The sequence below is a fragment of the Rhinolophus sinicus genome, chromosome 11 (assembly GCF_057876585.1).
Source record: "Rhinolophus sinicus isolate RSI-liver-muscle chromosome 11, RSI-T2T, whole genome shotgun sequence".
In the NCBI taxonomy this organism is placed as follows: Eukaryota; Metazoa; Chordata; class Mammalia; order Chiroptera; family Rhinolophidae; genus Rhinolophus; species Rhinolophus sinicus.
In genome coordinates, this window is record NC_142511.1 from 429204 (window position 1) to 445474 (window position 16271).

General features: G+C 44.5%; 1 protein-coding gene across 3 annotated transcripts in view; it reads left to right on the forward strand.

Moving 5' to 3' along the window:
* ATF6 (activating transcription factor 6) overlaps positions 1–16271 on the forward strand; it is a 93092-nt gene that overhangs the window by 40066 nt on the left and 36755 nt on the right. For all 3 annotated transcript variants that reach the window (XM_074322380.2, XM_074322377.2, XM_074322379.2), the window contains 2 exons: positions 3788–3855; positions 5711–5825. In XM_074322380.2, the coding sequence (XP_074178481.2) occupies positions 3788–3855; positions 5711–5825 (183 nt within the window). The remainder of the gene's footprint in view (positions 1–3787; positions 3856–5710; positions 5826–16271) is intronic.

Genomic DNA, 16271 nt, shown 5'->3' on the forward strand with positions numbered 1-16271 from the left:
TCTCTGTTCATGTCCCAGCGGGGAACACACTCGGTGTCTGTGCCGGAAGCTTCCTCCAGCCGGGCTGCTCTCGCCCCCGGAGGACGTGGGATGCGGGAGCCTGAACTGCAGCACGCCCCCCCCCGCCCCCCGCCCTCCCGCTGCTTCCGCAGAGCTGTCAGGCCAGCCCCCCGCCCCGTTTAGCGCTAGGGCTCCCTGCTCTCCTCAGACTGGCTTTCAAGCCAGGGCTTCCGGGCGTGGGCATCCAGGTGTCTAGGTAGAGTATTGGGCACACATGGTAGAACACACGATGCTGGCGATCTGTGTTCTCAGAGCTCTTCAGAAAGCACGTGTGGAAACTCAGGACCCGTGTCCACGGAGGGCGTTCCTGTATTCAGACATGTAGCTCTGCAGATTAATGACAGCTCTCATTCAGCACCTGCTTAATTGGACTTCCATTGCTGTTTGCCACCAAGCCCCGTTTCTTGTCATTCCGTCATTCGACAAATATGTGTTACTATGAAGCACTTAGCGTGGCAGCTGGCACGCTGCAGGCTCCCAGCGGCTGTCACTGTGGTGGTGACAGTAAGCCAGGTCGTGCTCCAGACCCTGGGGACGTGATGGCGAGGATGAGAAAATCCTCGCCTTACGGGCCTTACGTTCTGGTGGAAGGACAAACAGTAAACAGTATTATCTCAGTTTGCCCAAGAGAATGCTGAGGTCTCTACGGAAGCAGCAGGGAATGGGGAGCTGTGTGGCTCCCAGACATTGCGGTGCGGGGGCTTCTCTGCAGACTGCACTCGGGGAACACACGGTCGTTGCCACAGCTGCCCCCGATTCTCAGTAGCTTGATGGAATCTCAGCGTGCCCCCACCCCTGCCCCCCAGTCTGGTCCAGCTGTCCAGGATGGCTTTCCTCCACACAGTGGCTGAGGAGCCAGGTGGGGAGGACACTGGCTCTGAAGCTCGCACACTTTGACTACCTGCCATGCGCCTCTCTGGGCCCCTCCTCCGCCCTATGTCATGTGTCACGGCAGCTGTACTGGCAGGTAGGACTGACTGCTGGAGGCTGCAGGCAGTCATTGCCAATGTCACAGGTGCCACGGAGCACAGCCCTGCGGAGACGCGTGTCTGCCAGAGCCTCCATGGCAGATGGAGAAGGGGTCTGTCTCTCTCTACTCCCCAAATCTGGTGCAAGCCAGCACATCCTACTGGCAGGACCTGGTGGTAGAAAGTGGGGGTGTCCAGTGTAGGCCCGACCCTGTCAGGGGAGGGGCACAGCTGCTGTGATGGCCTCATGGAGACGGCTTACAGCCTCAGCCTCAGTCACTTTCTTCGCCTTAGCTTCTGATGCTCTCTCATGTAATTTTGTCCTGGTCGTTAGCTAAAGAAACGGAGAGCTCACTGTGTGTAAGTGGTGGTCGCTCTTCCTTAATCGTGAAGGAATTTTAATGCAATGAAAATAATTTGTTTTAATTTCACAGCTTTGGAACATTTGGCAGAGATTGGGAGTTTCAAGTCTTTTGCCTTTCTCTGCTGCTCTGGGGGCATATCTTTGTGTAGTGAGCATAGGTGATGGTCACAAACGTGGGACTCCCAGCTGATACAGGGAGAGGAAGGGCAGGGGGGTGTGTCCCAGGAAGGGGAAGTTCTGCCCAGTCGCAGGGAGGAGGAAGACCACTGAGCCTGCATGGCTGTCGGTACAGAGCTTGTGCACAGCCCGCCTGTCCCGCAGAAGGAGCTGGACGCAGCCCCGCCCAGTCCCCAGCTGGTGCTCCGCTTAGGTGGCCTTCCCTCACTTCCCCCTTTTCTTTCTTTCACGTGGTCTGGGGACCCAACAGTAGAAGGATGTGTCCCGTGGAACGGAGGGAATTCTGGTCGGTTCTCAGCACTATGAACCTGATTGGGCCATTTCACACGTCGACCTTCTTCCTAGACTGAGTTATTAGAAAAGATAAAGGGTCAGATTAGGGAAAGTGTTCTTCAAAGTGAAATCAAAATAAAGACATTGCCAGACAGACAGAAACTGCAGTAATTTGTCTGCAAAAGAAATAATACTCAAGAGGTTGTTTAGATGAAAGGAAATGGTTATCAGATAGGAGCCCAGATAGCACAAAGGAACGGCACAAGAATTGGAAAAATAAATGCCCCCCCCCTTTTAGTATCCTTATTTTGTGTTTGTGTGTATGTACATGTCTTTAAAAGACTTGTTTTTTTTTTTTTTTTAGCTAAAACTCAGAACAGTTTGTTGTGGGGTTTCCCGGTTACGTAGAAGTAAAACGTAAGATGGCAAGAACAGGAGGTACAGAGGCGGTAAATGGAATATACGCTCAGGAAGTTTTCTTACTGTTCAAATAATATTTCAGGGTAGGCTGTGGTAACTTCTAGATCAAAGTGTGGCTCTCTAGAGCAGTCAGTAAAAACCAGCATGAAGAAGTACAGCTAAAAGCCAGTACAGTAAATGAGGGTGGAATACGAAAAAAATATATTTCAACAAAAACAAGGCAGCAAAAGGACCAACAAAGGACAAAAAGGATAAATAGAAAACATAAACTGAGGTAGTAGACTTAAGCCCAGCTGCATTAGTGATAGAATTTAATGGGCTAATAATAAGCACAGCAGTTTGAAGGGAGAAATTGTCAAACTAGATTTTTAAAAAGACGAGACCCAACTATATGCTGTTCATAAAAAATAACTTTAAATATTAATATTTATATTTAAATGTTAAATATAAAGACATTCAGATGGAAAATAAATGGGTGCTAACGAGTGGATGCTACGCAAACATTAGGCGTTAGAAAGCTGGTGTATCTGTATTAGTCAGGCAAGGTAGACTTCCAGACGGAGAATGTTACGAGACTAAGGAGATCTCATAGTAAAAGGGCAGTAAGTCAAGAAGACATAATGTCAAATGTATAGGCTCCTGATAACAAAGCTTCAAAGTATGTAAAGTGAAAATGTGACAGAACTAACGGGAAGAATAGGCAAATAAATCTACAGCTGGGCTGGGGATTTTCAGTCCCTCTCGTTCCGTGTAGCTGCCTCCCTGACAGTTTTGCTGATTACGACCTTTTGCTAAATCCATGTAGTTACAAGTCCTAAAGCTCATTGCCAGTTTTTCAGAGGTTCGTTTGTTCATTGGTATGAATCTTAGGTAGGGAAGTAGCACATCCAATTTCTGTTTCCTTGTGTCTCTGTAACTCATTGTTTTTTTTTGTTGTTGTTTTTTTAATTTATTTTTTAAATTTATTGGGGTGACAATTGTTAGTATAACTCATTGTTTTTAAAGCCTACTCCTTTCTGAGTCTGGGGGAAGAGGGCTTGTTTCTTTGATGACATCTCTTAAATGATGGCTTAGTCCATAGGCGGATGCAGGCGTGGAGACTTTTGTGTTGAACTCAGCAAGCAGTAGGCTCCGGCTTCACATGGCCCTCTCATGCTTCAGGAACTTTTCATTTGGGAAGTCGTTATTTTAGGCCAGCCCAAGTTGTTACGTCTTTAGTAATACATGTACGACTTGGCCGTAAAACTTGGGGAGCTTGCACTGAGCTTTGGGGCTATTTTTTTAAAGCTTTATGGGAAGTGTCTTAAATGTCTTCATCTGCATAAGACACATCTGTCAGCCCAGGACGTGGGCAGAGGAGCTCTGATTTCTATGTTGGTGTTCAGTCGTGTAAACTTACTGTCAGAACACCCACGAGAGAACCCGGAATGCTTTCCTGAGTTTAGTCCACGGCGTGTAGACGGAGTCCCTGGGGGACGGTCTTCATGTCATTCCCTGTGTCACCACCTCCTTCTTGTCCTTGCAGGGTGCTCTGGACCAGGGCTCCGACTCCCAGCTCCTGGCCGTCCAGTACACAGAAACCCCCAGGATCAGGTGAGACGTGTGCGTGCTGTTGGCCAGGAAACTGGACGTGACTTAGGCCGGCCAGCCCTCGTCCCTGTTCGTATCTGGCCCGCCTGCTTTCTGAAGTTGGCTTGTAACCCCAGGCGTGGCCATGTGCAGACACGTGTGGACTCTCCCAGGCGAGGTGTCCGAAGGTAGCGCTGCCTTCTGTTCCAGATCCCCTCCCGTAAACAGTGTCCTTTACCCAGTGTATTTAGTTTAGGGCCATGTTTTTCACATTTTTGTGCTTTTGGTGGCCCCTGAGTGTAGTGCCCATGTGCCACCTGTGTTGACAGCACCAGAAGGCTGGGATGGGCCTGATGGGGAAAGGACGTGTGTCACGTAAGCTTCCTGCAGGCCCAAGTTCCAGCGGGACTTCACCCGGGGGCTCACAGGAGACCCTGTTTTCCCTTGGGAGCATGGCTCAGAATTGCTGACTCAGTGTTTGCACTGGCTTTACAAGCTGCAGCTGCCGTGAGTAGGGAGACTTGGCCATGTGTTGAGAATATTATAGCCTAGTGAGCAAATGGAAGCATTTCCAAGGAGGTTCTATGACTCACTTACAATTTCCTTTTTGGCCACTCTTTTTCTCCTCTTAAGTTAATAAAGATTTTTTTAAAAATAGTTTTTTAGTTTTCAATTACCATTGACATACAGTATTCTATTGGTTTCAGGTGTATAGCATAGTGATTAGACATTTACATACCTTACGATGTGATCCCCCGATGAGTTCCCTTCTGACCCCACACAGTTGTCACCATGTCACTTCCTGCAACTATTCTGTAACGACCAATTTGTCCTTAATCCCTTCCCCCTTTTCCCCAGCCCCCCACCCCTTCCCATCTGGCAACCATCAAAATGTTCTGTGTATCTATGAATTTGTTTTGTTTGTTTACTTATTTTGTTTTTTAAATTCTACATATAAGTGAAGCATATGGTATTTGTCTTTCCCTGACTTATTTCACTTAGCAAATTAATAAAGATTGATTGAAAACATAACGATTGAAAACACAAAGAAGGACATACATGTTTTCTTTTTGGAGAAAAATGAGCATTATTTCTGTAACTCTCTTTTAGCTCATGAGTGTTGGCTTATTGTGCTAAACAGTAAAAGACCCTGGTTAAGAACTATACTAATAAATGGGAGTGAGTCTTTGGGCTGAGGTGAGGTTTGCGGCTTTATGAGGCGCTGCCCCCTCCTTTTAGTAACTTCCGCCAGCGGCTGTGGAGGGCTCCTGTGGAACAGGGTCCACGTGTGCTGCTGCCAAAGGGTCCAGCGTCTCTGCGGAGCCTGCCAGGTCCTGCCAGACCCTTTCAGTTGTGCTCATTCCACTGATTAGGAGACGCAGCCAGCAGTGAGGCTGGCTCCTGCAGGGACACCCAGCTGAGGAGAGCAGGACTCCAGGGCCCGTGGCTTTGTTCCCAGATCCGAGGCTCTTCCCACCGTCACACCGGTGGCCTGACAGGCGCCCACATGTGTCTTCACAGGCCTCGCAGAGCCGTGAAAAATACCTTCCTCAGACTGAATTTTTGTTACCCCAAATTTTGACATCATGCAAACCAGTGCAGAGACAATTTTCTGGTGCTTTCATTACCATTATGTGCTTTGCAATGCACTTGACTGGGGTACATTTTAGAGCCTTGGTTCAGAAATGAGAGTTGCAGCCTAGTGAATTGAATTTTACAGTTCTCCTGACCTTGGGCTTTCCAAAATGTTCTTAGAAAAAACGACCAAAATGCTCCTAATTCTTGGTGGAGATTCTTGTGATTTGGGCGAGCCTTAGGAGGGGGTGTCTGAGTGGGCGTGGGGTTCTGTGTCTGACCCACTGTGCCTCTTCCCCGGCAGTGGGCCCACGGGCAGCGAGCTGCAGGTGTACTACGCGTCGGCTGGTGGCTACCGGGACTTCTTCGATGCCATCCGCAGGAGGGGCGACACATTCTACGTGGTGTCCTTCCGAAGGGTAAGTGCACTGGAAAGAGCAGAGGACAAGCTCTCAGCCCCTGCTCGGTGCAGTAGCGGCGAGCTGGGGGCGGCCTCCATGCGGGGGACCTCGTGCCCTGCGCTCCGCGGTAGGAAGGTGAGCACGGATTGATGTCGGCCGGGAGTTCGGAGTCAGAAAAGACCAAGTCCTCATTGATGTTTTCCGTTATACTGTTCATTATAACCAAAGGAGAAGTGAAAACATAAACATTCCTGTTCAGGCTGGTGGTGGGGTTCCCGTTGGTATTGAGAAGTCGCTCTCCCAGCTGTGGGGTCAGGGTGCACCGTGCGCTCTGTGGATCCTGCTCCCCAGCTGTGTGAGCCCTCCAGTGTTGGTCTTCCAGCAAACGTTTGCTCCCGTGCTGAAGGTGTGCTAGCTGCCCGTGAGGTTATGCAAAGGAAATGTTGATGCACGCACTTTGGAATGTTACGGATGTTAGACTGAGAGGGAAAAAATGCACAGCTATTTACATCGATCTGTTCTTCCTCTGCAGTGAAAATACTTTCTTCAGAGAGGGCCCTTCTGAATAGCTGTGTTTGTGTGAACCCAGGGCACAGAGTGAGTTAGGGTTCCTCGTTGGTTTGCAGCCTGATTTCTCAGTTTTTGAAGAAGGTGGAGGGGCTGTGGTTACAGCTAAGCACATACTAACAAGAGCAACCCGTCCGTCCTCTGATTATTGTCGCCGCTCACAACCACTGCAGTTCTCAGTGAACTCAAGTCTTTCGCTAAGGTCTAAATAGCTAGGAGCTCAGAATTTCAGTACCAGAGAGCTTTGACACTAGAAGATGAGGGAAATCGGACCTTTCACATATTTTGGTTATCAGTCAGATATGCTGGGGGAGCTGGGATGCCCTCGAGGTGGCCTCTCATGGTTTCTGCCTCTTTCACACACCCGCTGTGCTCGCCTGCGCTCAGACCTACGGGTGTGTTTCTGGGCCGCTCCAGCTCACAGTTCACTTTCAGCAGCAAGGGGGCAGCTGGGACCAGGGTTCCCGGAGCCTCCAGCTGCTGGTGATGGGAACAGAGTGTTTGCTGTAGTGTTGGCAGAGTTAGGCTTAAAGTGGGAAGAAAGTAAATGTTTAAAAGTGGAATCCAGCACCACGAAGAAGCGGGTCGACAGATGTGAGAAGGGACATGTTGGAGTGTGTGCCGTGGGATTTACCAGAAGGATGTGTTTAACAATCGAATAGCCGAATACTTCTCTTAGCTCCAGGGTAGTTTCTCTATTGTTTGATCAAAAGAATACAGTATATGTTAGAAGTAGCAGCTGTCAAGCCGTGGGTTGGTTCCTGGGTAGTTGGGGTTTTCTAGGGAAGAGAACAAGTATTTGTCACAGAGAAAGTAACCTCAGCTTTAAAGGGACTGTTTTTACAGAGGAAGATGAATGGTGCTCTTTTGTAAATATATGCATCACATTTCTTGCATTTGTAAAAGCTAGTTCTCATTAGTTTGCTGTGAAAAGTGCTGCTGGAAAAAGACACCCCCCCCACCCCCATACTTCGATATTTGGCAGGAACATTTTGGAGTGGGTTCTTGGTAGTCCCCACTGCTTTCTTTTTGAAGAAGGGATGGTGTCCAGTGTCCACACAGATTCTAGCAGCCTGAGCCAGAAACTTGAAACGTGGCCTCAGGGTAGGAAGGCTGTCATTGGTGCCCAAAGGTTGACTGGTGGTTTTACTGGTTCAAACAGTGTTTCCCATGGAGGGCCACCTACAGGAATGTCACAGAAGCGCAATGACGTTTCCTAAATGAATGCCTAGACTTAGAGCTAATACACGCTTAGAAGAGTGGCCTCGTTTCGTAACATGTGCTCTCTGTTTCTTGGGAGTTTCTGTGTAGCACCTGTAATTGTCTGTAGGCCCTTCAGACGAGAGGCGTGTCCCTGTCGTCAGAGGAAGTCGTTTTCTAAAGTCTGCTTCCCAGGGGACGCGCCGCCTCTGGTTTTGGGTTTACAGCTGGAACGTGCACCTGGGTCCTGGAGTTGGGCCAGTTTCTTATCTGCATTTTCAAGGCCTTTTTGCCAAATTCTTTCTCTAGCTGGAAAAAAATGGGAATGTATGAGTTTGGAAAGATAACTTGCTTTTAAAAAAAAGTATTATCTCAGAAGAGAGACTTTTAAAAGACTTTTAGAAGGCTTTTTAAAAATCAGTTTGTAACTCACTTTGAAACGCACTCGCATTCAGGTCTAAAATACATTACGAAAAATAGAATAGATTGTCTGAGCATCCAGGTAACCCAGGTAACCTGTGCTGACGTCAGTAACATTCTCTACATCCATTTCTGTTTTATTTCAGTTATATTCAAATGCTGACACCTTAATGTATATAATGTGATTCACCAACCTCTTTCACATACGTAATCTTGTTATTTCCTTACACATGATAAAGTAGGTATTCCTAGTCCTATTTACAGACCAAAAAAAAAAAAAAAAAAGAGGCAAAGAGAGGTTCAGTGGGGTATCTGAGGACCCCAAAATGGTAAGCAGTAGAACTAGGGCAATAATTGAAGTGTTCTGATTTTCCCTTTACTTTCTGGTGCTGCATTTAAGATCATTGTGGAATATGTAAATAGAAAATTTACCTGTTCCTCCCAAGCCAACCATGTTTCACTGGCACATGTACTGGCAGCTTTGCTGGAGTTCTGGCAGAACAACTCAGTTAGTTCTGTTTGTTAATTACCTGATTGTAGGTTAAGCACTTAATTAGGTTACACTTTCATTGATGGTAAAGAATAACTTAGTGGTCTGAAATAATACATGTTTGTGTTTCAAACCAGGGAATAGACTAAATAGGCTTTAAGAGTTTCTAGTTTCCTTTGAAAGCAATTGGAAAGAATATCTTTGCTGTTTCTTGAAAAGGAAGTAGTTTAGTCAAAGTAGACGCTACTGTGACAATCGGTACTCCAGAGCTCCTCACAGAGAAGTGTGGTTTTGTGCGTGTGCAAGTGCATTTTACTGTGGATCCTGTGTATGGCATGCCAGCTCCCTGAGATCAGAAACATTTGATCTCAGACGCCTTGTTAAATGACTTACTGCTGTGCTTTCAGGGGCTGAGTCATTTGTTCCTTGGCTCTGGAACAGATTGCTAGCTAACATAAAAAAAATTCTATTATTTGGACTTGTCAGTTGCAAACTCTAAAATAACTTGTTTTGTGTTTGAAAAATGATTGCTCAGTAGTCTCTGTAGCCAGACCTGTGTATAGAATATCCATGGGCACAAAGAGCCTGCCGCTCGTAATAATCGGAAGTCTTCAAAACTCGCAGGAAGGTGGGCCCGTCCCTGAGTCAGGACAGTTTTCTATCCGTTCATCATTTGTGTGCTCTCGTGGTCTTCATCTTCTAATGTCTTTTTCATGTGCATTTGTTTAACCTCCCTTTTAGTTGGCGTAGTTTCTTTGGGCATGGATAAAGTCTGCTCATTCTGTTTCGTCTTTCTACAAGGTCTGTTGCAATTCACTGCAGACAGCAGAGCAAGTCCCACATAAGTGTTCGCAGCTCCAACTGTTGTTTATTTGTGCCTTTTAACCTTATTTTTTATGCCTACCATTCAAAAGATTGCTAGAGGTGGGGATTGCAGAAACAAAACGAAGGACATTTTTCTCAATAGATGTTTAAAATCACTTTTATAATTCAAATAACCATGACAACTTAAAAAATACTTGGTCTCCTTTGATGTGGACCTTTAGCTGTGGAATAGACGCGTTCCTGAGAGACTGCCGAGTCCCCCTGAACGAAGGTGGGGTTTAGTAGCTGCGAGCTTCAAGTTTTGGTAGTTTCCTTCTCATCAAATTTCAGATTTTTCATCACAAGGAAAGGAAACATTTCCTGAAAGCAAAACTGCATTCTAAGAAAGAATACTTCTCCACATCATGAAAATGTGAGGGAAACGTTTCCTCAGCAGTTCGTCACGCAGCCCTCCCACGTGCCTTCTAGCCCCGACGCTGTCCTGGTCTTGCACAGACCACGGCCTGGTCTGTCCTGAGGGTCCGCATCTGTAAAATGATCTCCTTACAGTAGACGTGCACTTGGCTTCCAGCTCCAGAAATCTGTGCTGCTTCTAATTGTGCGTGCATGTGGGGGGGGTATCGTGTGTGTGTGTGTGTGTGTGTGTGTGTGTGTGTGTGTGTGACCACTGTCCTCTTAGAAATCTATAACATTGTGTTGAATTACTAAAGTGATTCAGTCTACTGGAGTTAGTGCATTTTAAGGGTTTTGAAAAACAAACATTAAAAAACAGCAAAAGGTCAAGTTACAAGGTAGGCTCATATATTAATGACTGAGTTTTTAAAGCTGGTATCTCAGAATTTATTTAATAATCACTTTAATAAAAGTGCTTACAATATGCCAGTCTTCAATCCTCAGAATGTCCTACGAGGTAGGTACATCTGGGGAACCTGAGGCCCAGAGAGGTGAATTTCTGGGTGAATTACCAACGCGATGCCATTTGGAAGTGACAGAGCCAGAATGTGGCCCAGAAAGTCTGGCTCCGAGGCCTGTATTTCTCTGATCACTTCCCTGCATTGCCTTTCCAGAACTTTTAGCCCCAAATGTCTCAGCTTTCTAAGTGGTCACCTTGGAGTTTAATTCCATTGATTTCTCTGTTCAGAACATACTTGGAGTTGCTTCAGGTTCGTTTTCCAAGGAGAATAAGAGCAAAGCCAAAGCCCCTTGGAAAACCAGCCACACACTAAAGGGACCGTGTGGGAGGGACAAGTGCCCACAGGGAGCCTGAGGGAGCGGGTAGAGACACAGAAGGAGACCTGCAGCCCATGAGGGCAAACCTGACTTGTTTATTTTATTTGAAAACATGGAGGTCAAGGAAAAAGCTCAGAAAGGAGGTGGTCAGCAGTGTCAGATGTTATAGGGCTTGTGAAGGGTCAGAGATGCGCAAACCCACCTGCTGAATAAACATGGAAGTCACTGGTGACTGGAGATGACAGTGATGGAAGAGTAATCAGAACAGAATCCAGACCCGAGGCAGTTGGGAGGCAGCGTGAAGGAGTAAAGCGGGGCTTTGGTAACTTTGGCATCGGAGGGAAGAGGGGACAGCCTGGAGGGGACAGCCTGGAGGGGACAGCCTGGATATAGAACTATGAGAGGAGAACCGTGTGTGTGTGTGTGTGTGTGTGAAAGACAGGAGGCGTATAAAGGTCAAGTATAAGGTAAATAGAGACTGTTGTGTTCATTTATAGCCATATGAATGTAAGGATGTAGCATATATTTTATTTTTGACATGCTTTAAAGGAAAAGAAACAATTCAGTGTTTGTTCCTCATCTGTATTAATGTTTTCTGTTTAAAGCGAAGCATGGAGAAAGTTGAAAACAATTTTTGTTTGTTTTGTTGCAGTAGGACTACAAAAAATAAAACAAAAGAGAGTATGGAATTAAAACCAGATTAAAAAAAATAGAATCATATTTAAAGTATTGCTTGAGACATCAGAAGTCTTACAAATCTTAAAAAGGAGGTAGTTTTTAATAATGGTTAAGAGTTTTAAAAATAAAAAGTTGACAACTATTTCCAATTTAATTTATATAGAGATGTCTTGGAGTTGTTCCTCACATAAAGTCATAAAACTAGAAAGTAGTCTGTTAACTCGCTTTGTGTCTAAACAGAGTTTGGTGCAAGTTTTTTGATGATGTCACACACTTAATTATGGGACCGTGATCATTGTCGTTAGGAAAAGTTGGTGATTTACGATGTGACTCAGGATTAAGGTCTGAAACCCTTGTGTCATTTTCCTCCCCTTCTCCACACGTGCTGATTTGCTCATTTGGGCTCCGATTTGTTTGGCTTTGACACTGTCAGCAAGCTGAGCACTGACACTTATTTGGTGTTTCCTGAAAACTAAGGCTAAGAGCTGTGTGCCGTTTATTCCCAGGCATCAATGCTAATCTGTAAGGAGCCTGTGGTGGGTGGGCTTGGAGGAAGCACACTGGCAGCCAGAGGGATGGACGACCGGCCGAGACTGGGCATATTGGACCTGTCCCGTAAATAGCTGTGTGGGCATCGCGTAGCGTTTTCCTCCTGCCAGGCCTGCAGCACCCCGAGGGCAAGAGCCACCTCTGTCTCTCCTGGTCCCCAGCGCAGACCCAGGCATGCAGCAGGCAGCCCGTGATTACTGAGTGAACACGCGGGCGAGCTGGGTAGTCCGTCAGGCTGACACCATGTTCTAAATTCATACTATCACCATAACGTGATAGAGAATTTGTAACAGACAAGCTCTTGAGTATTTTTCTCAGGGACATCTGTGTGGCGTGGTAAATCTAGAGATCAGTCTTTGAAACGCAGTGAATTCAGATGCGTTTTGAAAAGGCTCAGTTGGTGCCATTTGCATTAGCTCTGCACCTAGTAACACCTCTGTGTTGCAGAGTTGAAGCACTGACCTTGGGTGTGCTCAGACAGAGAAGAGTAGTTTCCAGTTAGGACGCTAAACAGACCGTGGTGTCATTTTAAGATCTAGAGTGAATCAGCCGCACACTAAGTCTGTATTTACAGAAGCCTTTCTGTAACGTGTGTCTGTGCTGGCCTAAAAGGATGGGTAATGCTAGAATTGTATCCCTCGCACAGTGTTTATTTTGAATATGGAAGGTGTTCAAGAAAAGCTTGTCAACTTCAGTGGTTTTAATCTTCCGTAGTCTATAGTTTGAATAATTTCAGTCGTCTATGTCTGATTATCATACACTTAGAAATAAATCTTAAAAATGAAACTAAAATGTATTGTACAGAATAAACAGGCCTCTGTTATTTAGTTTAAATTTTATAGCAAGTTTCTTCTGATTCCACTTGTTATTGAATAGAAAGTCAGTGACTTTTATTCTGTTAAGAGCAGCCTGCCTTGGAGGGGGTGTCAGGTGCTCACTTTGTAGCTCCTGAAGGAGACTGGCTGTGTTTCTAAATGTGCTTCAAGACAGTGAGTTCATTTCCTGCAGATAAATACCCAGAATGGGATTGCAGTGTCATATGGTGGTTCTACTTTCAATTTTGTGAGGACCCTTCATACTGTTTTCCACGGTGGAATAGTTTTTTTTTAATAGCTTCATTGAGGTACAATTGACATAAGAGAAACTACACGTATTTAAGAGCACTTTTAGAAGATTTGGCATATATTTATATCTGTGACATCATCACATGGTCAAGATGAGCAGCTTGCCCATCATTCCCGAAAGTTTTAAGGTTCCCCTGCCCCTTTGTAATTTCTCCCCACTCACTCGTTCCCGTCATCAGGCGACCACTGATATTTCTGTTACTATAAATTAGTTCACACTTAAAAAATAATTTATATGAAGGAATTCTACATTATGTACATTTTTTCCAGCATAATTATTGTGATATTTCTCCACATTGTTGCTGGATCAGTAGTTCATCTCTCTGCTGCGGGTGACCCACCACAGGGTGGGGGGGGAAGGGGCAGGGTGGGCTGTGTGTGTGGGGGGTCCCACCGTGGGTGGCGACACCACTTGTTCACCTTCCACGTTTGGCTCCTGTGGATATCTGTACAAGTGTTTGTGGGGCACGTGCTCTCACTCCTCTGTGTGAACACCTAGGAGGAGACCGCTTGCTTATACGGCAGCTGTACGTTTAGCTTGGTAAGAAACTGACAAACTGTTTTCCAAAGTGGCTGCATCATTTTACACCCGCCAGCGATGTGAGAGTCCAGTTCCCATGTGTCCTCACCAACACTGGATGTGGCTAGTCTTTTAATTCTAGCCATTCTAGATGGTGTAGTGCTAGCTCATGGCTTTAATTTGCGTTTTCCTGATGACTAATACTTTTAACCATTTTCCCATGTGCTTATTTGTCATCTGTATATCTTCTTTGGTGAAGTGTGTGCTCAAATCTTTTGCCCATTTTTAATTGGGTGGTTTGTTTTCTTATAATTGACTTCAGAGTTCTTTATATATTGTGGATACAAGTCCTTTATCAGATAATGTGATTTGGATATATTTGTTCCCACTCTGTTGCTTGTCTGTTCAATTTCTTGTCAGTGTTTTTCAAAGAACAGAAGTTTTAATTTTAATGAAGACCAGTTTATCTGCTTTTCCTTTTATGGATGATGTTTTCGTTGTCCTAAAACTCTTTGCCTAACCAAAGGTCATAAAGATTTTCTCACGTTTTCTTCTGAAATTTGTATAGTTTTAGGTTTTACGTGTGGGTCTATGATCCATTTTGAGATAATTTTTGTATACGGTGCAAGGAGGGATCAAAATGTGTTTTTTACATATGGCTATCCAGTATGTATGATAGTCAGTGCTATGTTTTCATCCAGTAACTTTAATGGAAGAGTTAAAGCAAAGCCAAGTTTAAAAGGTGTACGAGGCTGTGAGGTTTTTGTATGTTGTCCTTCACTTTCTTGTTAGGTTGTACATTTTGCTGAAACTTCTTAAAACAGTATCCTGTGATTGAACTTCAACCTCAACTTTCCAGTCTTTATACTTAACCAATGAAATGTTATTTATATACTCTTTGGAAACATAACATATACTGTAGATAATTACAGCAAAAGTGTAACGGGTAGAAGAAGATATTGCCAAACCAAGATTCTGGAGACCAGATGAAATAAACACATAGCATGTGTCTGTATGGATCTTAGTGCTAGGAAATACACAGAGAAATAAGTAAAAGAGGAATAAAAAAGTTCTTATGAGAACTTTCTGCTACTTTTGGTCTAATTTGCTAGTGTTTTTCTCTTTATTTAGTAAAAGAGAATTAGACTAGAACTAACCTTTTTAAAATGCATGTGTTACATGTGTGTGTGTTTATACATATATACACATACACATGCTTTAGGCATTAGCTTAAAGGGCAGAAAACGAGCACAGACTAGAGATCATTTATCCTGTAGCGTTGTGCAGTCTTATTCAGAAATTTAGAAAATAAAAAGTGTTTCCACTCAGCTGTGAGTCACTGCTTTTTGGTTTAGTGGAGAAAATAACTCTGGGGGGCTGACACAGCATTTTTTGGTAGGCTCATGTAGGTTGGGCTGTGGAGTCAATGAATCTGGATCCCAACCAGCTTTGTTCTGCTGCTTCCGGACTCAGAAGACTTGAGGGAAGTGTTTCCCACAGCCTCTGGGTCCTTGTCTCTCGTGGGCACTATCAGAGTAGCTCCCTCATCCTAGTGGAGAACTTTCAATGAGATAATAAATCAAGGACTAGCGCAGTGCGTAGCACATAGTAGGTGTTCAGTATGTGTCCATTTCTCTCTCATAGGGGTTGACCTCAGACGCATGTGACTACAGTTTCAAGAACCCGTAGTGGCTAGGATGGGGAGAGAGCTCGTTTTTCATCAGATGTAGCACAACCATCCATGATTCCTCCCCCACCTCCCCAGCTCTCCATAAAGATTCATTGCAATACTGTTACTTTCCTTATCATCCACCAACAGACAGAAAATGAGCACATTTGGGAAGAGTATGAAATCTGCAAGATTTTACAACAGTAGCTTTTACGTTACTGCCCATTATCTAACTAGGTTTATGAAGGCTTCATTTAGATCACTTAGGCCTACGCTTTTTGTCCTTTTGGGAGAAAGGGAATCATAAATTTGAAAAGAGGGACCCTTGCAAGCAGAATCTCCCTTGGTAATCTATAACCTCTTACAGTCGCCTTTAAAAAAGTGGTTTTTGAGTTTTTTGAAACATTCCTATATTGACTCTAATTCAGGGTTCGTTTAACATAATGTCCACAGAAACTCTAGAGACTTAGATTACATACAGAAAACTGAGTAGCAGCAGATACCAGGTTTGCGGTGGTTTTTAGGGCTTATTCAAATTAACGGTACAGAGTATTCCTTTTGATGGAGTCAGTGACGGCACCAGTTGATAATTGAAGAGAAACTATGTGTCTGTAATCTGACCTTTCCACATCAGTCTCAGATTGGAGCCATGGGACTATGTCGTGCTCATCAGGAAGACATAGTGACATCACTTTAATCTGTAGCACAAAGCCAGTCTTGTTTGCATATAAGTATGAACAACATGCACACATAACCGTACACAGATTCTGAAACAATCACATTGGCCTCAGTTTAGGAATTGTTAGTAGATGTCACTGCTCAAGGTTGCGATTCCTTGTTTTCAGATGAAACCTGTTACCTGACATTTTTATTTATAATAGAAGTTATATATAGGTTATTAAGATCAAAATTGAATGATAAAATAGTTTGAATTCAGATTATAAAATAGTTCAGATCTATTCTGATGAAACAACTTTACTTAAGTCTGAGGCTTTGGGAGTCAGTTTTTTAGTTATAAAATACATCTTGCTTATTTTTCAGTAAAAATGTAAGGTCACATAATCCTCTCCCATACTAAAGAAGTGGTCAGCCTCATTTCTGTGTGTATATATATGATCAGTGATTGTTTGAAAGCTATCATCCTCCTAGGATTAGTTTACCAATTTTATGTTCAGCTTAGATTAAGGAGAAT